This window comes from Cryptosporidium ubiquitum (assembly GCF_001865345.1).
Source record: "Cryptosporidium ubiquitum isolate 39726 chromosome Unknown contig_1, whole genome shotgun sequence".
In the NCBI taxonomy this organism is placed as follows: domain Eukaryota; phylum Apicomplexa; class Conoidasida; order Eucoccidiorida; family Cryptosporidiidae; genus Cryptosporidium; species Cryptosporidium ubiquitum.
The window spans coordinates 113,227-140,247 of NW_021639816.1; the positions used below are offsets into that span (position 1 = coordinate 113,227).

A 27,021-nucleotide genomic window follows, 5' to 3' on the forward strand; every position below is an offset into this window, starting at 1 on the left:
ATTTGGTTTAATCATTGTAGAATTTAGTTTGAAAATTCCAGTTACGTATAGAATATTGTGTTTTTTATTTAGATTTTTTGGTTTGGATAGAATATTTATTTATTTGTTTTTTGTTTAAAAAGTATTCTTTTCTTAACTTTTTAAGATAGTTTTTACGTTCATTCTGAGATTTCGTTTGTATACATACAACTTGAAGTAAAAAAAAAAAAAAAAATATATTGCAACTACTGAAACTTGATTTTTAATTAATAGTGATATAAAGGCCGATAGTTGCAGTGTATTAACTTGCATTTTGATGTGGACGCGCATGCAAAATAAATTGGTCACATGCAAAATTGCAAGTTAAAAAAAAAGTCAATACCGGTGTGAAAAAATAAAGAAAAAATTACAAAAATTTGTTTATGAAGAAATCAATTTGATAAAAAGGAATTGAGAGCATGCAAAATAATGATTAAAGATTAAGGTTTTTTAAGTCTTGGACAAGGTTTTGGATTGATTCAACGGATTTGGAGAAAAGTGATTTCTCTTCATCATTAAAATTAACAATAACAACATCTTCGATTCCATTTTTTCCAATGATAACAGGAACACCAACAAAAAGGTTATTAACACTATACTGGCCAGTAAGATAGGTTGAACAAACAAGTATAGATTTAGTGTCATGCAAGTAGGCTTGTGCCATAGCTACTGCTGAAGCAGCTGGAGCGTAGAATGCTGAACCAGTTTTTAAAAGCTCAACAATTTCACCACCACCAAATGCTGTTTTTTTAATAATTTCATCGATTTGTGAATTTGTGATTTTACCCTGCTTAACAAAATCAGTAAGCAAAATTCCCCCAATAGTTACTGAGCTAGTTAATGGTATCATCTCATCTCCATGACCACCTACTACAATAGCAGATACATCAGAAGGCTTCACAGCTAGTGCTTTGCTTAAATTACATTTGAACCTAGCTGAATCAAGTACTCCTGACATGCCACAAACTTTATTAGCTGGTAATCCACTTTTTTCCTTAAAATAATATACCATAGCATCAAGTGGGTTAGTGATACAAATTACAAATGCACCAGGACAATATTTACTCACATTTTCTGCAACTGAGCCAACAATCTTTGCATTAACAGTGAGTAAATCTGAACGTGTCATATTCGGTTTTCTGGGTATTCCTGCTGTTATGATTACAACATCTGAATCTTGTAAATGCTCATAGTTATTTTCACCATATATTTTTGCTGGAGATCCTATTAGTGCCATACAGTGATTCAAGTCCAAAGCTTTCCCTTGTGGAACCCCCTCAATAATATCAAACATATAAACATCTCCCAAATCTTTCTGACCTAAAAGAAGCGCTATGGTTGAGCCAATTTGTCCAGCTCCAATAATTGAGATTTTCTTTCTCATAGTCACAATACTACTTTAAACACTGTATTTTCAATTTTAAAGATAGAATTCTTTTTATTTTATTTCAACTGACTTCTTCCCTCCACCAAATTTGTACGCATTTCGTTATCTTTTTCACAAATACGAGGGGTATTCAGAACTAAAAGGGAAATGGGCGGGAAACACGGTATATGATGACGTGGCAAAAAGAATTCGTAGAAGTGTAAATGCATGCAAAACAAAAATCGAAATAAAACAGAAATAATACACAATCATTAAGTTTTTTTTTCTATTTTATACTAATTAGCAAGCAATCCTGAGAACTCACATGCAATAATCTCAATCAGCCATCTCAAGTCAATAATTGATACTAGTTGGATGAAAGAATTTTTTTACATCATTTGAACTACAGGATGTCGCAAAAGTATCACATTGAAATGAGAAAAAAAAGTTTTTATGCTCCAGCAGCTGGTGCATTGTCCAATACCTTTGAAAGAGTGTTAACTTCATTAATTGACTCACTAAGAAGCTTCTGTTCCAATGGAGTCAAATCCAATTCAAGAATATCTTCAACACCATTCTTACCAATAATGGTCGGAACACCCATATATATACCCTTGACACCATAATGGTTGGAACAGAATGCAGAACATGGAACAACTGCTTTTTTATCTTTCAAATATGCCTCAGCCATCTTAACAGCTGCAGCTGCAGGTGCAAAGTAGGCAGTTCCTGTCTTTAATTGGTCAGCAACCTCCTTCCATGCTGACCTAGTACGGCATACAATTGCATCAACCTGATCTTGATTAATGAGACCTTGTTTCATGAAGGAGGAAAGAGGAACACCACCGACTGAAACGGAACTGGTAACTGGCACCATGCCATCACCATGGCCACCAATAACATTCGCATTAACATCTGAAGCACTAACACCAAAGTGTTGTGCAATAAAAGTTCTAAATCTAGATGAATCTAATACACCTGCCATACCACAAACCTTGTTATGTGGAAGCCCAGAAACCTTTTGGAAGTGTGATACCATAACATCTAGTGGGTTTGTAATACAAATAACAAAAGCATTTGGGCAGTACTTCTTAACATTCTCAGCAACTGAATCCAAAATACGTGCATTTCCAAATAAAAGTTCAGAACGATCATCTTTTGGACGGCCTGGAATAGATGCCGTAATAATAACTACATCAGCGCCTGCTATGTCAGCATAGTCATTTGTACCAGTAATCTTTGATGTGGAACCAAACATTACCATACAATGGGTAATATCTAATGCTTTTCCTTGTGGAAGACCCTCTGCAATATCAAAAAGTACTACATCGGCCAAGTTATCCTTCCCTGCAATATATGCAATGTTACCACCAATCTGTCCTGATCCAATAACAGCTATCTTGCGTCTTTCAATCATTTTTAAGCTAAAAAAATATAAGAAATTCACTGAAAATAAAAATTCGCTTTTTAATTCAACTTTATTTTAATAAAAATATCAATTGTAATTTTTATCTCTCTTCTTGTCCTCTAATTATTATATATGTGTGGATTTCTGTACGCAAAAATATCCTTAATATCTTTTTTATTTTTTTCTATTTATTTGTATTTATCTTATATTAGGTATGCTTACGTTACTAGGCGGGCTTTTGGTCTATTTAATATATGTGTTTAATTAAATAATCATAATAATTGATTTATTTTGAAATTCTTTGCAAATAACTTTCCGAAAAAATTAAAACTAATTAAATTGAGACAAATTATGACTTTAATGAAAGCCCAATTGTATGATTATATTTTCAATGTTAAATTTGGATGGATGTTACCGAGTTAATAGTTATAATTTATACCCCCCCTTTATAAACTTGTTTTTTTTTCAAATATTTGCATGCAAATACCGGTACAAAACTCCTAAAAATCATTTTTTTTCTAAAAATTTTGCATGCAATTTTTCTTTCTATAATATTGTGAATAAATATTGTCCACATTGATTATTAAATTACGTGTGTATTTTTTTTAAAAGAAAAAACTATTATTTCATTTTAAAGAATTTAAATTAGGGGAATATATAACGAAAAAATATCAACAGAAACGATAAAAAGTAATAGGATGGTACTTGTATGAATGCTGGAATATTTTTAGTTATATTTAATTTATAGCTAATTATTTGGGATAATAGTTTTTAATATAATTTTGCAAGTAAATAATTTAGCGCACAAACTGAAAATTAAATAAAGTGAAAGATATTGAGTGAACAATTTCTTTTTTTTTGAAACACTATTAAGAAAATTCAAAGTGGAATATAGCTATTTTAGTAAAATGGCAAGTTTAAGTGAGATATTGGTGTTAGTTGAGAATAAAGGAGGAAAGGAGGATATTGAGATAGAATTAAACGCAAATCTTCCAGAAGCTGAGTTAAATAAGTTGAGGGAGCAATTGTTCATGATTGGATTTGAATTACAAAGTCAAAATTTTGGCGAAGATAAAGGAAGTAGTGACTCTGACTGTAAGAATAATCAAGGTAGAAAACTGGTATTGAAAAAACAATCATACAACGAATTAGTTGTAAAGGAGGTATCAAATATGTCAACTCAAAATCAACAAGAAATACCAAATACTCAAACTCCGAAATCAGCTTTGAAAAATAAGAAGGATAATTTCATTGATAAAAGCCAGAAATTGGATGAAGAATTGGCAGCAATAAGAGCAGAAAAGGCAAAACAATATAAGGGTTCAACAAGTCATTCGTCTAGAAACGCAAATAATACATGTAATAGCAACAATAATAATAGGAATTCTTCAGATTCTCAATCCTCATTTAGAAGATTTATGAATTTTGATTGGTTTACCTCAATGTTTTCATCTAGAAGAAGAGGAACATCTCAAAGAGATAGAATGTATTTGGATTCAAGCTATTATAGGTCTAAGAATACAGGATGCTGTGGTTCCAGTTGTGGAGGATCTTAATTAGAAGAAAAAAAAATTATAATAAAATATAAGTTCAAGCTATTAAGATTTTATTTTAATCTTTACTAATAAATAAAAGTTTAATATTGTCAATAAATTTACTGTCATATTTCCTTCTTGTTTCAAAAATCCATTGTTCAGCTTTAGTTTTTATTTCATCCTGTAATGACTCAAAGTAATTGGTAATATCAAAATGAACTTCATGATCTGTAATAACCTCTATGAGAATAAAAGTTAAAAGCTCCAAACATGATTGTTTAAGGTTTGGTACAGAAAATGGGAATATAAATGTGTCCAGAATTCTATATATAGTAAAAACTAATAATTTAGTATGTGATATCCATTCTATAGAACTAATATAGCCAGACAGATTATCCTTTAATACATTTCTTCTGTCAATTTGAATGGTATTAAATTCATTAATTTTGTTATTTTCTTTATTAGATTCTTCTTTTTTACTGTTTTTATTCAGATTCACAATACATTTAGATTTAATTAAATCTCTGGTTTCCTCCGAAATAAAAGAGGTTAGTAAGTCCAAAATAACAACTTCCGGTGACAAATTGTCGTAAAACTGTGTCATTAACAGAACGTAGTCTTGACTATTACCACTCCTTTTGTTTTTCTTTTCTAATTTCTCGTCATAAATTTCACCTCTATCTCCTCTTACCTCCTCATCATTCTCTTCCTCATCCTCTTCGCTATCATAATCATCATCATCATCCTCACTAATATCCTGCAAGACTTGCATCATATCTTGGTATGTATACTCTGGGTCGTCCAATTCTTCTTGGCTTCCTTGGTCTTCCTGAGTTTCTTCTTTGCCTTGAGTAATTTCTGTGGTTTTCTGATCATTGAGATCTACACTATTCAAGTCTAAAGAGTTCTTAGACTCTGACTCCTCAATTTCCAAATAATCAAACTGTTTAACTATCTGGTTGAATTTATATTGGGTATTACTACTCCTAAAGGATTTAATGGTTTCCAAAATATTTTCAAGCTCAGCTTGTCCTTTAGTATTTACTTCTTTAGTTATCTCTTCATCTTTAAATTTGACCATTTTCTGATCTTTATCTGTTTCTAGTAGACGGATATCAGAGGTACTGTTTAAAGGGACATCATTTGCTGTGCAATTGGAAGTATTTGTTAAGTCAGTCCTTTCCTGCATCTCATTCTTTAAAGCAGCTTCTTTATCATTCTGTTCCTCAATTTGATCCAAATTTAGCCATTTCTGAATATTAATCAACGCATGACTTCTAAGGTGAGGATGTGTTTCAGATAGTGAAATTGAAAGGTCCAAATATAAATAGTAGCAGTTTGTTGAGCAAAACAGGCTCAAAGTTGACCTTTCAATAATATTTCCTGAACTCTTATCCAGAGCCCATTTACTTTTTGAATAACTAGAAGATGATTTTGGAATCTTCATTTCACACTGAATCCAACCACATTTACTTTTATCAGATCTTTCAATAGATATTTCCTCCAAATCACATGGCCTCAAAAATGACTGTATTTTCAATATTACTTCATCATCCAATCTTCCCTCATTATCTATTAGTCTTTCCTGAAATTTTAGTGATATCAAGTTACTATTTTCTATACCCTTAACATGCTTCTCTATTAACTCTCTTCTAAGTTTCTCTTTGAATAATCTCGAATTGTCTGGCATTGTTTCTGATTCTTCTCGGAGATCTACTTTTTTAACTGCTCTTCCAACCTTTTAACTTACTTTTTAAATGAATCCTGATTTCTATTTCACTTTGATATGGCCTTTAAACCTATTTTCTATTAGTTACCTTTAATTTTGTGATCTTTAATATTTTTATTTAAATTAAATATCATCAAACTGTTGGCGCCGGCGCCAACTTCAGGTTTTGACATTTCCTATTTTTTTGAAAGTTATTCTGAGAAGGAAATGGTGCAGTTTTGTATTCATTGCCATAATATTTTATTGCTTAAGGAGCATGAAGACAAACTATCATTTTACTGCCCCACATGTCCTTATGTATTTAAAATTGTGAACCAAATCAGCAAAGTAACTGACTTTATTCCTAAAAAGATGGAAGAGCCTTCCATAGATATGAATGAGATTGCAAGCTCAAAAACAATGGGTAAGTCTAATTTAATGATGGTAGCACTAGTTAAACGAGAGATATGTGTATTTATATTATTTATAAGATAGAATCACTGTGGAAAATTCGAATTAAATTTGAATGGATTATTAGGTAATAGACAAAAAAAGAATGTTATTTTGAAATTTGGACACTATAATATGTATAATATATAAATCTCTGGAATAAAAACTAATGCTACTATTATTCATAATTCATTTATTAATTTAATAACTACTTAATTTACTAAATTCTTTGCTTCAACTCAAAGCTGTATGCCCAAAGTGTTCATTTTCTGAGGCTTACTTTTTCCAGCTACAAATTAGATCAGCTGACGAACCTATGACAAGCTTTTACACTTGTGTAAAGTGTGACTTTAAGTGGAAGGAGAACTAATTAATTAAATATAGTGGATGTTGAAGTAATTAATACATCCTGAATTGGTTTATCATTTCTATTAGTTGCAACATGTTCAATTTCTTTCACAATTTCTTTTCCATGAATAACCTTTCCAAAAATAGTATGCACTCCATCCAGCCATGGACAAGACGCTGTTGTTATAAAGAATTGACTACCGTTAGTATTTGGACCTGCATTTGCCATACTTAAAGTAAATGGCTCATCATGTTTTATGTCTGGTGAAATTTCATCCTCAAATTCTTTTCCCCATATTGATACCCCTCCGATACCTTGTCCAGTTGGATCACCAGTTTGTATCATGAAACCTTTAATAACTCTATGAAAGATACAATTATTATAATATCCATTAAAACAGTGCACTGAAAAGTTTTCACAAGCTTTAGGAGCTATTTCTGGATAAAGCTCTAGAGTTATATCTCCTTTAGTTGTATGTAGTATTACTTGTTTTGCAATTCTAATATATGCATTACTTCTTTCTTTTCCTTTATTTAAGAATTTTTCTAATTGCTTTTGTTTCTCAATCTCTTCATTGCTTGGCAATTCATTAAATATATCTCTTTTCAAATTCACATCACCATTATCTAATAGTGGAAGTCTTTTTGAAAAGATATATATACGATTTGATTTATAGGCAGAAGAAATAATAACTGAATCAACGTGACTTATTTGATTGTTGTAAGATATTCCTCCCCTGTGTATTTGCAATAATCCCAAATTTAGAAATCTTTTTCCTGTTTCAAATTTACCAATGATTAAAACACGCCTACCAATTTGTATATCAAGTACACAAATACCAATCATAGAGGGATATATTAAAAATCTGCATGTTTCATCAAAAACCATATTCTGCATATCATAATATTCTGGGAGATTTTGTATTTCTGTTTCAACTGCTGATCTGACGCCAAATTCTAAACGATCAATATGCAAATAATCGTATTCTGGGTTACTCTGCATTATATTATAATATGAGATATTTTCATCGAATACTTTCAGACATTTACCAGTTTGTATTGAAAATAATCTAATTTTATGGTCAGAAGATCTGATTGCAAGATTTCTCTCATCACTACTAACAACCATACTTATTGCATAGCATTTATTCTTTTGCAATTCAAACAAATCTGTTTCTATTTTAAATTTGAATTTAATCTGATTAAACAATCCACAATCTGGAAGGCTTCTTTTTGGTAAAGCCATAGTCCAGGGATCCCAAAACTCTAATCCACCAGTCATGTCTGCTGATATAACTATACCAAGGTTTGGTAAAAACCTTAAGCACGTGATTTGACTCTTATGGTTATTATATTTTAGAAAGCTTTCGTCACCTTCATCTTCTTCATTAGATCTAATTAAATTATCTCCTTTAATTGAATATATATATATAGATCCTGTTTTAAGCTCCGATACAACAATTTGAGGATATATCAGCCCACTCGATAGCTTAGCTGTATTATTTATGTTATTGATATTACTGTCGCTTCTATTATTTTTGTTTCGAGTATAATTAATAGATCCACAAGACATTCCTCTTCCTCCTCCTCTCAGTGATGATAAAAATACACACCTATTAGGATATATTGGGATTCTAATTATTGAAATCATGTCGAAATATGATATACTATATAGCTTTATATTATTTTCAAATTCGGATATACTTGCCATATATTGTTCGCAATTTGAAATTGAAATATCAGAAACTTCATTTCTATGAGCCTGAAAACCTTTCACAAACTCCAATGATGTTATTACTGAAGAAGATGATTCCTTTGTCAGACTTTCTTTTTCTCTCAATATTTCCTTCTCTGACCTTAATCTCCAAAATTTTATCACGCCATCTTTACTTGCTGTAATAGCAAATCCTGTTCTATTGCTAGATACTACATGAGTCACTTGCTTCTTATGCATAAAGCTGCATTCATAAAAATCCGTCTTTGGAATATTTACTACTTTCTCCAGCTCTTTATCTCTGTCTTTTTTTTCCTGTATACCTTTATTTTCAATCTCGACCTTCTCATTAAACTCTACTGTTGTTGACATTGTAGGCATTGGACCTAATGAATCATCATCATCATCATCATCATCATCATCATCATTATCGTTTTCTTCTTTAACTCTTTTCACTCCATCATTGATGTTTGTACCTTCTATTTTCCTTTTTTTCATTTTACTTGAATGCCCCAGTTCATCTTGATCTTTGGAGTGATCAGATTCTACGCAATCAAACTGCTGGCCTCCGTTTGAAATACTTTCCTCAACTAACTCCGAGAAACCAGGCCCAAAATCTTGGCTTTCGTCTGAGCTCTCGCTTTCTTGCCCTTTATTTACTAAACTCATCTATTCAGTTCCACTTAATTTCTCTCCTTTCTTGTATTATACCAATTCCTTGTGTGCAATAGTTTTATTTTACTAATAAAAAATCTATATCTCATCCAATTCACATTTCTATTCTCGCCTTCTTTTCAATATATCTTTTTTTTCCCCTTTAAATGATCATATTTAGCCTTTTTATATTGTACTTATTGGCGCCAATATGGTCAATGCCCTTTATAATATAATACCTTATTGATCAAATATAAATATATAATAATAATAATAGTAATAAGAATAAATAATATTATAATATATCAATAAATGTTTATTGTATAATATTATTAGGTTAAATATTATCTTCAAGTTATTTTTAAATTACACAATCGATATCCTAAACCAATTTTGCCAGATTCTGATCAAGTTTTTGCATTAGGTTCGATTTGACTCCAAGATTGAATTAAAAAGGGACAAAACTGCAACTTCCATTAAAATATTTACCGTAAATTAACTGATTTTTTGTTCTTCTAAATAAACTCAAATTTAAATTAAGTTTCAAAAATGGTAGATCCATCAAACACCAGTGACATTAATATGAATTATGAGGACCAAAAGCAAATTAATCGTTTTAGCTCATTATTAAGCCGAAAGGTTGAGTTAAAATGTGAACTTGAGAAATTTAAAGTAAGTTACTATTAATAACAATTTCTTGCAATTTTTTTATTTAACACTTTTTCTTCTATACAGGAAAATCTCCAAACACATTGCGATGCATTGGATGAAATTGCATTATGCATGGACCCCGAGGGAATTCTGTAAGTTTTCATTCTTTGATCAAAACTCAATTATTGGTATCAAATTCACTCAAATTCTTCATATTCTCTTTATTCATCCTTATTTGACTGCAATTGTTCACTTAAATTAATTTACATATTCCAAAATTATATTATTATCATCTTCAATCCTCATTATTACCATATTCAATATAGAATTCGATTTGGAGAGTCATATTACCATGTTCCTGAGGAAGAAGCCACTGAAAGGATTGAAGAACTGAAATCTCAAGTTGAAAGCAAGATTGAAGAAATTTCTGGAGAGTTGTCTGGAATTCAACAAGAAATGGATAAATTAAAGGTCGATTTATATCTTAAATTCGGGTCAAATATTAACCTGGATGAATAAATTTAATTCTCAAACTTTCTTAATATATATATATATATTTTCTGTTTGCAATCTTTACTTAATACTAACATGCATTTTGTGCATGTGGGATGCCACCTTTTTACTAGAATTCGAGCACAAAAACATTTTGCATGCATTCCACATTGTTTTATTATTATTAATTAGTTTATAAATTAATTTATGCCACGTAATAATTATTTTATTTTATTTTTTAATTTTTTTGATGAATATTCAGCATAAATAAGTAGTTTTGATTACCCATTTTTTCCTTATATTACGGAAAAGGCATCGTTGAAAAAATTAAAATATGTTGAAGAACTAATTTGAATCAGAAGAATTAAATTTTGGGTAATTAATCAAATCAAGTTTTTCAGTATTTTTATTGAAATTTACTACTATGTAATAACATGACATTTCTTTATACCGGAACTATCACATGTCTGTGGCGCTCAAATTTTATGAGTTAATCATATTTCTAGTTGAATATAAAACGGCAAATATAAAAAGTAAATACCTATATCAAACATATATATAAACATAAATATAAGTTAAGCTGTGGGAGAGAAATAAATAGGAAGAAATAAATAGAAGGAGAGAGAGTGAGAAAGTCAAAGCAGGTTTACTAGCACCAAACACCGTATTTGAAATATGCAATAAAACAATCATAAATGGAGAGAAACCTCATATTATTGGTCATTGTATCTATATTGATTAAATTATCCTTTTTTCTGTTTACTGAACATGATCTTGATGAATATACTAATGGTTTCTTTAACACTTTAGGTCAGAACTTTGCTGAGGTTTTGGAATTCTGTTCATTCAAAGAATATGGAAATCTTACTTATTATGCATCAAAGAGAACCAATTTTCCAGTAATATTACTCGAGCTAATTTCAGGTATATGCAGTTCAATTAACTCAAGATTTGGATTAATTTTACCATTTATAATTATTAATTTTATTCACTTCTTACAGGGAATCTTGATTTATTCCTATTTAATTAAATGTTACCCAATATTATCAGCACTGTCAAAAACTATGATTGAAAAAAAATATTATCAAATGTCTGTTAATTTTCTTCTTGGATTATTTTGGATTAACCCAATCTCAATTTATTATGGTTCATTACTTTCTTTTGGGATTGAACTGGAATTACTTTTTCAACTTTTGTTATTATGGATTTCAGTTGATTCCACCCGAAAATATAGAGCCTTATTACCAATCATATGTGGATTAAATGTATATTATTCCCCAAATATATCCATCTCTTTAATTCCTTCAGCTTTAAGTTTATTTCTACTTGGTAATAATCATTATTTAAAACTTCAAGTTTCTCCTAAACAGTTTGATAATTATAAAATGTACTTTACCAAATTTTGGGATAACTTTCAATCAGACTACTTAACTTCCAAACAAATATTTAAAACAATCTCATTCTTTACCTCATTTCTCATCACATTTTTATCTTTACATATTTTTTCACTAATTCTAATTAATAATCGCAATGATAATAATCACATTTTTACATTCAAGCAGTATATATATACTTATATTATTCAAAATTTTACATTATTGGAAAATAAAGATCTTAATCCATATTTAAATGTATACTGGTTCCTTATGTACTGCATTGCCCCTGAGTTTAGGCTATTTTTCCAGATTATTTTGGGATCATGTTTAATTATATATGCATTTATTATAAATATATCATTGGGAAAAGTCCCATTTAAGGCATTACAGTCACAATTATTACTTTGCTTTATATTTAAATCAAATCCAACCTTTTTAAATTACCTACTGATATTTTTCTTTATTCTTTTTGACTCAGTTACTTTATTTGAATCAAAATCTGGATTTATTGCTTCTTTTTCATTCATTTTTTGGATAATATGCATTCCATTGGCCTTTTTAATCAGACCAATCTGGATTCTTGAAAATTCTCTCGATTCAAATCTTTACTATTCTTTAACTTTAATTGGTAATTTTTCTATCATTATTTTCATTTGTGAATGGATTAAGTCACTTTTCAATACTCTAGTTAAATACAACCAAAATCTGGACAATATTAAACAAGAGTAACTCATTTCACTTATTATTCACACTGGATAATTGGTTTTAATGGAATGTTTTAGATCATGGACTGAAACCGAGTTTAAAAGCTGAGGACTTACTTCAAGCTAAGTAAATATTTAAGACATACAAAACATTTCTACTCTTACCTCTAAATTTAAGCTCTTTAATAACTGTCTCCCTCCGTTTAAATCTACTTATACATAATATTAATATGAGAAAAATTACTTAATTAAATTCTAATTTTTAAATATATTCGTCGTCTAAGTAAAATATCGATAAAATATCTCATTAAAGGATTATATTCTTAAATGATAACTCATTCTTATTCTTATTTATCTTATCATCTTTAAATTCTATCCTTTCCAATGATTATTCCTAATTTTCATTCTGAACAATCCCACTCTCTGGATCAACATCCTCTTGATCTATGATACCTTGCTCATTCATTAATTCGTGATCCATTTCTGATTCATGATCACCTTCATAACCATTTGGACTGTTTTGCATGCTCATATCTTTCATAGGAGGATCTACAATTTGAGCTGCAGCATCTTCATGTACATCATTAAATGCCAAAGTATTTTTCTGTGCATGTTTCTTCTTATGATGTGAACCTGAATGTCTCTTATTGTCATTATTGATAATATCAACCATAGACATAGTTCTACCAGTAATTACGAGAATAAATGAGATAATGATTGTAATAGTAATATCACATTCAAAGAATATTACACCAAATACAAAGAATAAGGCAACAGAAATGATCTCAGAAAATCTCCATGGAGCTTGCTGGCCAATAGTTACTAGCTTATTTGCAATAATATTCTTAACAAATGGTATTGTACCAACGGTAACTAAACATCCAATAGATAATAAAAATTCGGAGAAACTCTTTGATTGCACTGATAAAAAGAATTCTGGCTCAAATATTATAGTTGCAAAGAATAAAACAAAAACACCACAGAAAACCTGAACATTATATAGCTTATTTGCATCTCTTTCAGTAACATGAAGTGCCTTCTCCAAACATACAGCTCTGAAAATAGCAGATGAAATAGCATAAAGAATTGAAAGTCCCAATAATGTTGGTGGTACCAAATTGGTATCAAAACAGGCTACTATATATGATAAAGCAGTAATCAATACAGTCTTGAATGATAATAAATTCCTTTGATCACAGAATAAATATCTGAATATATGATGTAATACCACAGCCAATGCTAAAATAGATGGATATACTGCGATAACTGGTGTAGATTTTAATAAAATATTTGCAATAGTAAACATTAATAAATATACACCAACTGGTACAGCATATTCACTAAATCTACTCAAAGTTTCATCCTTAACCTTTTTCAAATCACATCCTCCTAATACATAAGCCAACATCATACCAACCAATAATTGTGAGAATGTAACTCCAATAGGATATGGAATCACATCTAATAATAATCTGTACATTATGAACATATTACATAATGTAACAAATATGAATAAACTACTTAGTGACAAAATTGCACTATTTTCATATTTCTCACGTAAAGTTCCCAATAAGGTTTCTGAATGCTGATTATCCATTTTGAATGAATCCAATAATTATATCTTTCTCTGCTTTTAATCTGATTAATTCCCTATATATAATTTGCCAGGCCTATTATTCCATATAAGAAGCAAATAATATTCAGAAAATACTATCTACTCTTTTCCCTTTTTTAGTTTCCTCTCAATTTCTCCTTATTCTTGCTCTATTTTAAAACCTATATTTATTTTCTATATGGACATAAACATCTTTATATTTTTTCCTCAATAGACACACCCATATACTTACACCTTGTATTCATATAGGTTTAGTCTACCCCCAAATCTTTACTCTTACCCCCTATTCCCATGTATTTCTCTCATATTTTGTGTGGTCAAAACGTCATACTTACTATATGTCTCAATGTCTACTATTTATTTATTTAATTAATAATTTAATTAATATGCCGTTTTTTTAGACGTATGCATGTGTCTCCAAGCTGAGTTATTAGCATGTAGATGTGTAAATAAAAAAGGGAAGATTTAAGATAAAGATGGAAAAAATCGAGATAAATATTGATTTAAAGAGTTGTGTGATAATGTTATGATTGGGAATTAGGGATACTATTGGATTTTATTTTATTTTTTAAATTAAAATTGTTTGTCCGGTTTTTGTGGGAAAATAAAATTGTGCATATGAAAAAAAAGTTTTTATTTTTAAATTCGATTTTTATTTAAAAATATTTTCAACTTCTTTTTTATTGAAATATAGTAAGCTAGTATTTGTAAGATGAGTTATAGACTAGTTACGTTATTAGTTATGTTTATAACGTAATAATACTGTTAAATAAAGTTTTGTTGGGTGAAATTTTTTATTACTGTTGGATCTAAAGTAGCTTTATATAAAGAGAACTCACTTTTATTAATTTATTACTTTCTTCAATAATACCTGAAGATTTTTAGCATGTTACATAGGTATTATATGTGGTCATGAGTTTGGCGCCGGCGGGCACTTGAATTTAGTTTGGAAAGTGATGTTAAAAAATGAATTAGTATATAGAAACGAATTAATAAATCTAGAAATAACAATATATAGATATTAAAAGTAGATTTGGCACGTTAGATAGGTTTTTAGTTTGAATGTTATTATGTATATGTATGTGCAAGTATTGTATTAAAATAATAAGCATTATTGTCATAATTATTGGCAGTTTTACTATTATAATAGTGAGATATGCTTACTTATTTTATCTTCAGGAGTCGTATGACATGAGAACTGTCGGGGTAATTCTTCTCTTAGTTTTGGGTGGAAAAGGAATTTGGGTATCTACATGATCTAATGCAGATATGTTAGAAGAAGCAGTAATTTTCTCAGAAACTACTGATTGCTTAGAATTGCCATCAATAACAATGCATTCATTATCATTATTTGTTTTGAATGAGTTTTTGTCAACATTTTCATCATATTCAAAATTTTGGATTTTTTCTTTAGATTCTATTGTATTATTAGTACTACTAGGTACCGATGAAGGAATAAGGACTTCCCCAAGTTCTCCATTTTCAAAAAAGATGATTGTAATATAACCATCAGACGATGCAACAGCTAGAGTGTGGCCATCACTGCTCCAGGAAGCGTCATTCATACCTTGAAAATGAAGACCTCTTATGCAAACAATTGGGTGGAAATGCTGGGTGTCATATATATATATAGTTCCAGCTAAAGTAACCACAGAAAATATATATCTAGGAACAATTTCTCCACGATTTCCATGCTTTGAAAATAACCAGCTATCCTCACCATTTTGAGGAGTTATTCTACTGGAGAAGAATGCGTTCTGAGAAGTATTTGAAGACTTTAATGGACAAAATGTTACAGGGTTAAATCTTATTGAAGATGTTGTACCATCAGGAGATGGAAGTACTGCTACTGGGCAAGAATACTCGTCTCTTAAAAATATATAGGAGACAGGAACAAGTACTTGGCCGTTTTTATTATCACCCTGATCATTTTCTAATTCTTTATTTAACAAGTATTGTCCTGTAGGAACCACAAGCATCTCGCCTTTGGGTGACCAGTCCAACCTTCTAAAAAAGCTCGTAGTAGCAGACTCAGCTAAAAACAGGCACCTTCTTTTTATATTATTATTACTTGAAAGTTTGGTATTATTTGGAGTGGCACAATCACCAACCACCAAGTCTGGGTTCATCTCAATATCCAAATTATTTTGTTTCTGCTTTGAACAGTTATCTGATACTTCATACTTTATTGTATGATGTAATTTCCAAGATTTTACATCTGACTTATTTATCTGTTGGGTTGCTGTATTCTGAATTGTTCCCATGTCACATATTGGAGTTGAGGATTCTGATGGTGCAACTAATAATTCTGGAGTTCCAGATGCCACATTTTGAAAATCAACGCCCGCCTCTTCTTTTGGCAGCTCCTCACAGTTTGCATTGCATGCAGGCATTTCAGGGCCGGTATTGAGACTTATTTCTGTGCATGCATGTTCAGAGTTCCCGCCAATTTTATTATTTATTTCCATTTCAACATCTTCCTTTGAAGAAGTTTTTGTATCATTTGTATTTGAATTAAAAGCATTTATTGGTTTGCTTTTCTTTTTTGCCTTGCTTGTTCTGCCTTTCCAAATACGTACTGTTTGATCTGAACTCTGAGAAGCAATAAATTCATCCTTTGGATCCCAGCATACTCCCATTACAATGTGGGTATGGGCATCTAACTGACGTAGAAGCTTCCCTGTATAAACATTCCATATTGTAACACGGTCATCTTCTGTTCCTACGACAACTTTGCAGTCATCTGGGGACCAACTTAAGGATATTACTGGAGCCATACATCTCATTACTGTTATTCTTTTCCAATATTCTGGAAATCCCAAAACATCCTCTGAATTTTGGCCAAAAACCACCTGTTGTTTTTCTGTTGTTGGTTTCCATATACATAGTGAATCATCCTGACCTCCAGATGCAAGTAGTTCTCCAGTTGATGAAAATCGGATACAATTCACTTCCTTTTCGTGACCTAACAATCTTGATAAAATCTTTAACTTCCATTCAGCTTCTCTAGTTATCTCCCATATATGAATAAATTCATCTGCTCCTGCAGTTGCTAATCTCGAAGTTCCTGGCTGAAAATCTAAAGAATACACCCTATCTGCGAATTTACTATCTTTAGAGTGCCAGATAATCTGAGGGGTTTCTACTTTCATTTATTTTTCTTTCTTTTTATATAATATAAAAAAAGATTAATTAAAATTTTCACTTTGCTTTGAATTCTATTGTGTGGGGTATTATTTTAGACACTAATTTTGCGATTAAGCCTGTTGTAATCGTTTCTTTCTTCTAATTAAGCCTTATTCGGCATATAAATAGTTTATCTCCTCAACCAATTTCCTCCTGATTTCTCTATCACCTAATTTTCTCCCAATTTTTTTTTTCTATAGGCAATTTTGTTTTCACTGATTATTTTTAACCTCATTTTCGGTACCCTAAAATACATTAATTTAGGCGCCAATATCGGGATTTTTGTTAATAATTATTTTTTCAAGTAAATGTAAACATAGACGATTTAATAAGGAAAATAAAAAAACTAATTAACATATTTTTAAAAAAATGATTATTAAGTATAATTTAAAATTAAATAATAATAATATCGATAATTCTAGTTACTATTACCTTATATATCTTCTCATTCATAAAGTCCCCATCACTTACTAATTACTACACACTTAACAAACCAATAAAGGATCCCTGATTACATTATAAGTTATTTTAGTAAACTCCTCAATAAATGTTGAATTCTTTGCAATAATGTGTAATGTTGGGATTTTGGGAATATATTTTACCACATCTAAAATCTCTCGTATAGATTTCTCAATAGAAACTTCCCAAACAATATTGTGATGAGGCGGACCAGGCTCGTAAAACACCGAAACAGTCTCCCAGTTATACCTTCCACTAGTATCCCATGGTAAATTCCTATCTTTTGGAAACATTACCTTAAGATGGTCACACAATGTTGAGCTCTCTTTAGCTTCACATATAAATTCACAAAGCATTGGTTCATCCAATAATATTAATATTGGACACACCAACTCACCTTGTAAATATTTTATCTCGTGATTGTAAGTATGTATCACATCATAAATTGCCTCTCCTAAAATATATCCTCTTTCACTAATTATATGATCTCTTTTTTGCTCATTTTCACTTCTACCATCTCTCTTCTCAAGCTCTTCACGTTCTTTTTTTTTCCTTTCAATCTCCGAAAGCCTTTCGTCCAATTGAGATTTGAGCTTTAACAACTCAGGATTTGCTTGCTCATACTTTAACCCATGCAATGCAAAGTTTAAAGCCTGCTTATATAATTGCATACACATCGAAGCTCTGCACCCTCTATATGCTGCTTTCACATTCCTTGGATTTTCTTTCAGAGAGGCTCTACAATCGTCCACACAATCTACATACCTTTTCAACAACAAATATATATGCGCTCTGTTGGAATATAACAAAGAATTTGTCTCCTTGTCTGCGCTTTTTTGTTCTATACCTTTTGTATATGCTATGATTGCATCTTTGTACCTTACCTTTCCATCTTGAAAATACTCATTCCCTACAGTTCTGAACTGTCTTGCCAAACTTTCTGGAGTCTCATCATCATATACTAGCGCCTGTAACGCCTGAATATGAGGATTATTTGGATCTAATACATCCTCCCCCATGAACAAAGGAAATTCCTCACCCTGGTACTTCTCTACCAACTTCTTTACCGCTTCTGGATTCACCTCCCAATCTATATCATCGTCCTCCTCTTCGTACACGCTTACTCCGCCAACACTTCCTTCATCAGTCGTAACGACTTGAGAAACCTTTGAATTTATTGGGTTATCATCTAATATTTGCATACTTTTTGTTTTAGGATTCATTTTGTTTTACAATAAATCAGCTTTTAATTTTGGCGCTCAAACAATGCCACGACCGGTGGCGCCAAATGTGTTTGATAGTCAATACGGACATGTTGGAGGTAGTGATGGTCAGAAAGTTGTTCTGAAAAGAAAAATCTTCAATTTTACCAAACACTGTGAAGATTATTAGCAAAATTTACTGGAGTTATTTATAATAAATCTCTTTTTTTCTTGCAAATTGTACTTACTTTCCGTAATTGTTAGATCTTTGTATTTTTCTACAGGACCCTTTTAAATTTTGTATTATCTATAATTGCAGGATCTCACAGCACCAATTAGTTGGGAAACTTGGGGATTAGGAAGCAATAGCTCCCCGTACGGAAGTATATAGCTTCTTACAAGAATTAGAGGAGAGCTTTCTTCAAAAGTAACATGTCTAAGGCTTTGACGAACTTCAGAATGGTCTACTTCTTGTAAAATCCTCTTTGCTACCCCCTCAGTATTTAAGTCCGAAGAAAGCTGCATTAAAGCCGTCTCGAATTCACCACCGCCGACATATTTACAACCATCGATCCATCTGAGATCTGAATCTGTAAAGTTCCAGCACCTTAGCTTAATCCAATCCAAAATAAGCTCTTCCAGTTTATCTGCTCTCTTCTGTGATGACATATAGGTAGACTTCTCTACTAGAGTCCTGCAACCAGTATTTTCAGAAATAGACCAAGTCGGAGGGTTGTAGGCACCTTCTCCACAATTAGAGTCAGCCAGATCCAAAAGGTTTCTGAAATCAGTTCTATCAGTATTGCAACACTGAATACCAGTAAAACTAATATTTCTCTCCCGAGAAACCAAAGATTTAGCCATTGAAAATATCATAGAGGAAATTGAAATTCTTTTTAATTCTGGCTTAGAGGAGTCAGACTCACTTTCACAAGAAGATAACTGTTGTAATTCTTGATCTTTTCCTGAGATCTTTTTCTGGTTCATATCTATCCCAGGCATAAAAGTCTCAATTTCCTGAATGTGGCTATTATTGTTAGAGTCTGTAAAGCATTTGCTTTGGCAACAATTTTCAAAGATCATTCCTCGACAGTTTTCCTTGTTATCTTGAAGTCTGGAAAATGCACCTTTTCTCAAAGAGTAAAGCTCTTCCTTAACTTCATCTACTGCTCTTGGGAGCAAAAAGTTGATGAAAGCTGGGCTTAGTTTTATTCTTAGTACGTGAACCTTAATTTTAATTGATTCATAGATCCTTTCTAGCCTTTGATTTAGTAAAAAATAGTTTTCTCTGGTCATCTTTTCACTATATGCCTCGAACAAAGAAGTCTCCTCCTCTATCCAGTAGCCCAAAGTTTCTATAGCCCTAGAAATTTCATCCAAACTAAACAGAGTCTCAATTCCTGAAACTTCCTTCCAGGAAACCTGCTCCAGGGTTTCTTTTCCAGCTGCTTTTAATCCACTTTCAAGTAATTTTTCTCCCATAATCTTTGCAAATGTTATATTTCTGTCCACTTCTGCGAAAAAAAGCATTGCTGACATAATAGTCTCTCCTACTACTAGGAAATGACTTCTTTTAAGTACTAGAGAACTGATCAAATTCAATCCCGTGATAAATGTCTGAGTAGCTTTTTCAAAAGCCTGGTCCTTCTCAAAAACATCCAAAACCCTACCAAATGACTCTTTTATATTCACCTTTTCACTTCCATTCATTTGCAAGCTTTGAATTTTAGTCTTAAGATGTTGAACCAAAAATTCTCTAGTACGATAATTGAGCAAGCTTCTTAAAGACAACCCTCTTAACAAAAGTATCTTTGATAAGAACGAGGTGAACTTTTCTTCCAGCATTTTTTTTGGAATCTTTGAGTCAGTGAAAGGTGATTCCTTCTGGAGAGAAATAGACAACTTAAGCTCAAATCCAGATTGTTTGAGGGATAACATGATTTCTAATAAGCTCTCCGAAGTTACCAAGCTTCCCACACAAATTAGGGACATCATTTCCATACAGTAATCACTTGTAATACGGTGGTTCACTCTCCAACTTTCAAATTGACTAATTAACTCAGAGAAACAAACGGTATAGTTTGTAATGTGGTCCTCATTTATGAACTTCGATAGTATTGAACTTGCTCCAACTCTATAGTCATCCTCAGCTGAATTTGTTCCAGCCAAAGCTAAAAAACAAGAATTATAAGTATTCAAAGACTTAATTAAATATTGGCATTTCCAGAGGATTTGAGCATTTAATAATAGTTTTTCTAGTCTATGAACCCAAATTGGAGCCGAATTCTTGAGTTTTTTCTGTGGAACAAAGAAAGGAACCCAGGTCTCAGGATGCTGAACTGTCTCATTCAATAACCAATTCTCCAGCTTTGAAATTCCCACATCCAATGAAGCCACTAAAGGTAACTTAATAGCTTCATTAGGAAGACTGGGAGCCGGGCTTTCAAAGCTCCACCAAACCTCTACTCCTTCTTTACCTTCTGCCAGACTAACTGTACCTGACAGCATAGAACAGTAAATTATCCCTTGTGAATAAAACCTGTCCTGGTCATCATTAATATCCCTTACATTAGAAACAAGTGATCTTTTGGTCAGGTTCTCCTCCTCCAAATGAGACAAGCTTTCTTCTGTGCGCTTAAACCATATCTGAGGTTTGATAATAGTAAACTTTGCTGTTTTTTTCTCACGTAATACCAACCTCAAATTCTCCAAAAGCGAAATACTATGCAAATTAGCTGATCTCCTAACATTTGCATCGTCTACTGAAAATTCGTAACCCATCAAAGAAATTGCTTCGACTCCTTCTGGAACTTCAAATGATATTCCATTCTCCAAAAATCCAGTCAAAGAATACCAAGAATTGCATGTTATATTGCTCGCATATAAAGAAGATGGGAATAGAGGTAGAGAAGCATTCTTTTCTGTGTCACAAATATACCTCATTGCTGTATCTATTAAGTCATCCCTCCCTACTAAAACCTTACCAGATCCTACAATCCCTTCTTTAGAAAACTTTCTGCTTTCATTTGGAATCCGAATGCATAGCTCTGGGCTCAAAAAGCTTCTCAGCTTGCGTTTAAAGTTGCCAGATGAAGACTTCTCGCAACCACAACCAAAGGCTTCTGAGCCTATATTATAAGTTTCAGACCTCATTAACTCTGGCCTACTCTCTTCCTTAGAATTCTCCTTCAAAACTGAAACCAAGGAAACATCGTGAGACTTCCCTCTCTTCAAAGTCTCTCCAACCTCCGAAAAACTTTCCGACTCTTCAATGTCCTCCGCCAAAAACTCTATGTCAAGGTACTCATTCAACTCTTCAAAAAAACTAACAACTCTGCCTGGCCCACCATTTCCGGCAGAAACACTCTCTTTCCTTGTCCTCCCATCGCATCTCAGTTTCACTTTTCCTACTCTGCAATTCTCTACTGTTGTCGAACCCGATAATCCCATTATACCACACTCTTTATTCTGCTTTTTCTTACATACGCATGTGTGAGGGTCTGATTTTCCACAACTTTCCCGCCAAAAATGCCGGTATTGTAACAACGTATTATTATGAGGAAGCAAATGTGGGGTAAAATTTTACATGTAATTGCATGTGCTTTCATTAGTTTTTTTTTCTCGAAGAACAACTCCGTCAGAAAGTTTTGAAAAATGTAGGATTTCATCTTCTGGCTGTAAAAGTTCTTCAACAGCTTTGTCGATTGGTTTCATTAGGAAAAGTTTTTTTAATTTTTCAAAGAATCCATCACCCAGGAGCATTTCACAATCCTGGGATTTTAGCAAATTTTGAAAACTAGGTCTTTTCTTGGGATCTATAGTGAGCATTTTTCCGAGTAGTTCAATGTATTCTGAGGGATTATTCAATTATATTATAGAAGTTAGTGTTTATTTAATTTTTTGTAGTTATTATTAGTAGTGGCCTCAAGAGAATGTAAACTAGTTGTTTTCATCCTACTAATTCGTCCATGTTACACTAAAATAACACTTTAAACTTACCGGCACTCCAAGCAGGGTCTGCAGCTAGTTTAAGTAAGCTTTCCTTAACAAAGCTCCTAATTCTTTTATAGTCCGTCTCTTTTGGTTCGTAAACTAGTGACAATGAGAGAAAAACCATAGCTAAACAGAAAACATCGTTCTTATGTAAGTCTACCTCTTTCTCAAAATCTTCGTATGTTTTGTAGTTTGGCTTCATTAATGCATATCTCAGTTCAGGAGAAGTGTTTAATGGAACTTTTGCATTCTTTTTCATTACTTCTATAAACCAATGTTTCAGTCTTAAAGGGAGCATAAAGTCCCCGAGAAGCAGTATAAACCCTGTGGCGCTTACATATATATTAGATAACTTAATATTTCCATGGAAGATCTCATAGCTTTCTAGGAAAGAGAGAGCCTTAATGATCAATAAAAGATTATAATGAAGTAAATCACTTTTATAATAGTATATGTGTCTTTGGCCTGATAAATTTCTTATTAGAGATACCCCATTTCCATGTTCACAGTATGGACTAATGAGAGCTAGTGCATGTCTTATTTTAAACTTTGGGTGCGAGTACTTTGTACCAGTAGTTGCAATTAAGGGAACCAAGCCAGATTCTTGAAAATCTCCTCCACAATAAAGTAGAATATACCTCCATTGTCCTCTCATAACCTTTTCAGCCTCAGTTGCATCATCTCTAAGAACTCTTGCGTTTTCCAAGGCTTTTGTTGCGTAAAATTTCCTGCCAGTTTCCGAAACCCCTACTTCTCCATAAATCTATGATCAAAGGGTAATATTGATAGTGTTAAAGAAAAAATTAATCAGAACTTAACTTACCATCTTTGCTACAAATCTCATATCTTCATTTGCAACTTGTGGAGGTTTATCAGAACCCTCCTCATCCTCCTTAGACTTGGACCCCTTCTTTTTCTTAGACCCACTTTTCACGGGTACTTTTTCTTCTGAAGTTCCTATTGCCTGGCTAATAGTTCTCTTTATCTTCGGAGGTTTTAAACCTCTAGATTTGAAAAACTTTTCTCTAGTATCATCCCATTGCTTCTGAATCCAATTCTGGAAATCTTTATCTCGTTGAATTTGCACATTTAATAAATGAATCCATGGTGCATCTAACCTATGAAGATAAGGAGGCAAAGACTTCTTGTCCCACCTAAAAAGCAAAGTTGCTGACCTCAAATTCCTCATACTTTCCTGAACAGCTTTCTTCCTGTCCTATTAGTTTGTTATAATGGAAGTGTAAATTACTAAGTAATACTATATTTATTAATTCGTTTAAAACATTACCTCCAGATGAATTTTAACATTTTGAGCATTTTCTAAAAAAACATTGGGGTCTTCCAAGTTATTTGGATTCAGATCACTTATATCTGTTTCACCCAAGTTATCGATCTGCTGAGATTCCATGATTTCCTGTAAACTTTCTTCTATTTGTCTATCACATATATTAATCTGAGAATCCAAATCTTCCCTGAAAATTGTAAAAAAAAAAAAAAATAAGTAATGTTAAAATAAAATCCGGTACTCTTTTAATCACCTCAAATCATTCAATTCTATATAATAACAGCATATACATATTATCCCATACAACCGGAAAAAAAACTCATTTTAAACTTACAATTCCTCTTTCAACTTTTCCATAGAAGAATTTACATCATTTTTCAACAGCCAAGACTCACTATAATATGAATTACCTCTAAGTCTCTCCACAGGAATCCATCCTACATCCCATGTAATTTTGGTGCCATAAACCCCATAATAAATAGATTCATCAATAGACCCCATTTCTCTTACATGTAACTAATCTCAATTTTTTAATTCACAAAAATAACTAAAAACTCCAACTAACTGGCAAGATCTCTGACTTTAGTTTATTAGATATTCATTTGGAATGCCTTTTTAATCCTCTGTGTTCTTTCTTTGACAGCTTTATAACACCATAATATTAAGGTGGGGTCACTTTCGGGCGGGCGAATATGGCGCCAAATAGAATAAATAATAAAAAATGGTGAATAGGGCAAGAATAGAAGTAAATTTAGAAGGAAAATAAATAATAATTAAAGTGGCAGTTTAGGCAGGAAGAAGATAGATTTTTCCCATTGGAATCAGAATTTCTTGTGAGATTAGAATGGTGGAGAGTTTGGTTGAATTCGAGTATTTGAGATATAATGACGGTCCAGATGTACCAGTAGTTGAGAATCCGCATTATTTTGTATTGATTAGATTCCTAGGACTAATCAGCAACACTAGTATGGCAATAGAGTGGACATTTGAAGATGTTCAAGATATGTTTGAAAATGAAGAGTTAACTGAGTACTCTAAAAATCTTCACTTGAAATTACTGGGGTTTTTAGGGAAAAGGTTTCCTCCACATGTTACATTAGAAAGGAATTTAACCAAGTTTTTAGATGAAAGGCCTATAGATGTTAGTGTGATCTTTTGGGATAAGATAGAATCAAATACTGGTACTTCAGATAAGAGTTTGGAAGAAAATTTGGATAAAAATCAAACATTCAAGAATTCTGAGAATGTTAAGTCAGAAGAAGCTGACAAACAAGAAAATGAGAATTCTGAGATATATAAGGAGGAAGGTGAGCTATTAGATACCCAATTATATAACCCATATAGGGATAATGAATATAAAAATGTACACAGTTATGAAAGATTGAGAACTATTAGAATATTGCTAAACACTTGCATTCAAGAAAGCAGACAATTAAGGAGTATTTTTCAAGGAATGGAGAATTATTCTATGAAATGCAAAGAAGTGGTACCAGGAGAATGTTTTTTTGGGCTTTCTCCTCCATATATTGGTGATGACAAACTTGGTCACCACTATTGGTATATTAATCCTCCAAATGATGAAGTTATTTTTAAATTATACAGGGAATCATCTTTGACAGGTGAACTGACATTACTTTCAGATAATTCAGATACATTATGCAATACATTCAAGACTTTTCTAAATAGTGAAGATCTGTATGAAATTGGTCAGAAACTTGAAATTAAGTATAATGCTTTAATTGTTGCTGAAAAGGCTAAATTAAGGAAAATCAGACAAATGAGATCTATTCGAAACCAACTGGAATCATCCTGGGGTAATTGTGCTCCTACTGATGAAATGCTTAATGGAGGAAGAACAAAAAGAAAGGCTGCCATGAACATTGATTATTCTTATTCTAAGAACGAAAATGCTACAAGAAGATCATCTAGGATTAATAAGCACGGTTATGATTCAGATTTACTAAATTACGAGCATGCCCCAGTAGCATCTAATAATATTGTCAAGGACAGAAGTGACAGACTTGCTCTAAGAAATGCAAAAAAACAGCAAATTGAAGAATCTGAAAAAGATCAAGATAACACTGAAAATGACCAAGACCAAGTCGATGATAACTCGATTGTTTCAGACCAAACCCCAATTTTACCCACTTCAGTACACTTAGAGCATAATAATCCTATCTCACAGTCATCCAGCCACACTTTAAACTCATCCATCAAGAATGATGTTAATTTAAACAACATAAATAACACTGGGACATTATTGGATGCCAAAAATCACTCTTCTAACATGAAATCTGTGAATCTGGCGCCAGAACACGTAACCATGCAATTAGTTTCAGAAGTTGTTCCCATAATTCCAGCTAATTCAAATAACTTACCTTCAAATTTCTCTACTTTTAATTTATCCCAGGTACAAACAATGTCTCAGGTTACTCAGATTCCGCAAATTTCTCAGACCCATCAAATACCTCAAATGCCACAAATTTCTCAAGTACAACAAATTCCCCAGATTGGACAATTTCCCCAGGTGGCCCAGGTCTCACAGATTTCTCAAATTCCCCAAATTATTCAAGTACCTCAAATCTCTCAAGTGCCACATTTTCAGACATATAATTCACTTTCAAATAGTCCTACTATTACCTCAAATGGGAATATGCAGACAGCCACAAACTTTCCAAATTCAGGTAAATCTAGCATTCAATCTGAATATTATAACAAGAACTAACACTTTAGCTTGATTCTTGATTTAACTAGGTCTTCATATATTTTACTTTTTTAGTCTAGTCTAATTAATATCATTTATAAATTATTGAGCTTGGCGCCTTTTCCCACTTTATTTAATATTATAATTCATTCT

General features: G+C 31.9%; 14 protein-coding genes across 14 annotated transcripts; 5 read left to right on the forward strand and 9 right to left on the reverse strand.

Moving 5' to 3' along the window:
* Window positions 1-451: 451 nt before the first annotated feature.
* cubi_02722 (malate dehydrogenase) lies at window positions 452-1,402 on the reverse strand (the record flags this gene model as incomplete). Its single annotated transcript, XM_029019733.1, has 1 exon — window positions 452-1,402. The coding sequence occupies one exon, from the start codon at window positions 1,400-1,402 to the stop codon at window positions 452-454; it is 951 nt and encodes a 316-aa protein (XP_028875140.1).
* A 433-nt stretch (window positions 1,403-1,835) lies between these two features.
* cubi_02723 (lactate dehydrogenase) lies at window positions 1,836-2,801 on the reverse strand (the record flags this gene model as incomplete). Its single annotated transcript, XM_029019734.1, has 1 exon — window positions 1,836-2,801. One exon carries the CDS (start codon window positions 2,799-2,801, stop codon window positions 1,836-1,838), a length of 966 nt encoding a protein of 321 aa, XP_028875141.1.
* An 899-nt stretch (window positions 2,802-3,700) lies between these two features.
* Window positions 3,701-4,348, forward strand: cubi_02724 (uncharacterized protein; the record flags this gene model as incomplete). The annotated part of the gene is made up of 1 exon (XM_029019735.1): window positions 3,701-4,348. One exon carries the CDS (start codon window positions 3,701-3,703, stop codon window positions 4,346-4,348), a length of 648 nt encoding a protein of 215 aa, XP_028875142.1.
* A 55-nt stretch (window positions 4,349-4,403) lies between these two features.
* Window positions 4,404-6,017, reverse strand: cubi_02725 (uncharacterized protein; the record flags this gene model as incomplete). Its single annotated transcript, XM_029019736.1, has 1 exon — window positions 4,404-6,017. The coding sequence occupies one exon, from the start codon at window positions 6,015-6,017 to the stop codon at window positions 4,404-4,406; it is 1,614 nt and encodes a 537-aa protein (XP_028875143.1).
* A 246-nt stretch (window positions 6,018-6,263) lies between these two features.
* Window positions 6,264-6,530, forward strand: cubi_02726 (uncharacterized protein; the record flags this gene model as incomplete). Its single annotated transcript, XM_029019737.1, has 1 exon — window positions 6,264-6,530. The coding sequence occupies one exon, from the start codon at window positions 6,264-6,266 to the stop codon at window positions 6,528-6,530; it is 267 nt and encodes an 88-aa protein (XP_028875144.1).
* Window positions 6,531-6,855: 325 nt separating this feature from the next.
* cubi_02727 (uncharacterized protein) lies at window positions 6,856-9,216 on the reverse strand (the record flags this gene model as incomplete). The annotated part of the gene is made up of 1 exon (XM_029019738.1): window positions 6,856-9,216. One exon carries the CDS (start codon window positions 9,214-9,216, stop codon window positions 6,856-6,858), a length of 2,361 nt encoding a protein of 786 aa, XP_028875145.1.
* A 534-nt stretch (window positions 9,217-9,750) lies between these two features.
* Window positions 9,751-10,371, forward strand: cubi_02728 (prefoldin subunit 4; the record flags this gene model as incomplete). The annotated part of the gene is made up of 3 exons (XM_029019739.1): window positions 9,751-9,873; window positions 9,937-10,004; window positions 10,179-10,371. The coding sequence occupies 3 exons, from the start codon at window positions 9,751-9,753 to the stop codon at window positions 10,369-10,371; spliced, it is 384 nt and encodes a 127-aa protein (XP_028875146.1).
* Window positions 10,372-11,039: 668 nt separating this feature from the next.
* cubi_02729 (uncharacterized protein) lies at window positions 11,040-12,449 on the forward strand (the record flags this gene model as incomplete). Its single annotated transcript, XM_029019740.1, has 1 exon — window positions 11,040-12,449. The coding sequence occupies one exon, from the start codon at window positions 11,040-11,042 to the stop codon at window positions 12,447-12,449; it is 1,410 nt and encodes a 469-aa protein (XP_028875147.1).
* Window positions 12,450-12,818: 369 nt separating this feature from the next.
* cubi_02730 (uncharacterized protein) lies at window positions 12,819-14,021 on the reverse strand (the record flags this gene model as incomplete). Its single annotated transcript, XM_029019741.1, has 1 exon — window positions 12,819-14,021. One exon carries the CDS (start codon window positions 14,019-14,021, stop codon window positions 12,819-12,821), a length of 1,203 nt encoding a protein of 400 aa, XP_028875148.1.
* Window positions 14,022-15,214: 1,193 nt separating this feature from the next.
* cubi_02731 (uncharacterized protein) lies at window positions 15,215-17,191 on the reverse strand (the record flags this gene model as incomplete). Its single annotated transcript, XM_029019742.1, has 1 exon — window positions 15,215-17,191. The coding sequence occupies one exon, from the start codon at window positions 17,189-17,191 to the stop codon at window positions 15,215-15,217; it is 1,977 nt and encodes a 658-aa protein (XP_028875149.1).
* A 519-nt stretch (window positions 17,192-17,710) lies between these two features.
* cubi_02732 (TPR domain-containing protein) lies at window positions 17,711-18,907 on the reverse strand (the record flags this gene model as incomplete). Its single annotated transcript, XM_029019743.1, has 1 exon — window positions 17,711-18,907. The coding sequence occupies one exon, from the start codon at window positions 18,905-18,907 to the stop codon at window positions 17,711-17,713; it is 1,197 nt and encodes a 398-aa protein (XP_028875150.1).
* Window positions 18,908-19,189: 282 nt separating this feature from the next.
* On the reverse strand, window positions 19,190-22,336 carry cubi_02733 (uncharacterized protein; the record flags this gene model as incomplete). Its single annotated transcript, XM_029019744.1, has 1 exon — window positions 19,190-22,336. The coding sequence occupies one exon, from the start codon at window positions 22,334-22,336 to the stop codon at window positions 19,190-19,192; it is 3,147 nt and encodes a 1,048-aa protein (XP_028875151.1).
* Window positions 22,337-22,468: 132 nt separating this feature from the next.
* cubi_02734 (uncharacterized protein) lies at window positions 22,469-24,665 on the reverse strand (the record flags this gene model as incomplete). The annotated part of the gene is made up of 5 exons (XM_029019745.1): window positions 22,469-22,701; window positions 22,886-23,642; window positions 23,703-24,095; window positions 24,168-24,351; window positions 24,499-24,665. 5 exons carry the CDS (start codon window positions 24,663-24,665, stop codon window positions 22,469-22,471), a joined length of 1,734 nt encoding a protein of 577 aa, XP_028875152.1.
* A 343-nt stretch (window positions 24,666-25,008) lies between these two features.
* Window positions 25,009-26,889, forward strand: cubi_02735 (uncharacterized protein; the record flags this gene model as incomplete). The annotated part of the gene is made up of 1 exon (XM_029019746.1): window positions 25,009-26,889. The coding sequence occupies one exon, from the start codon at window positions 25,009-25,011 to the stop codon at window positions 26,887-26,889; it is 1,881 nt and encodes a 626-aa protein (XP_028875153.1).
* Window positions 26,890-27,021: the final 132 nt, after the last annotated feature.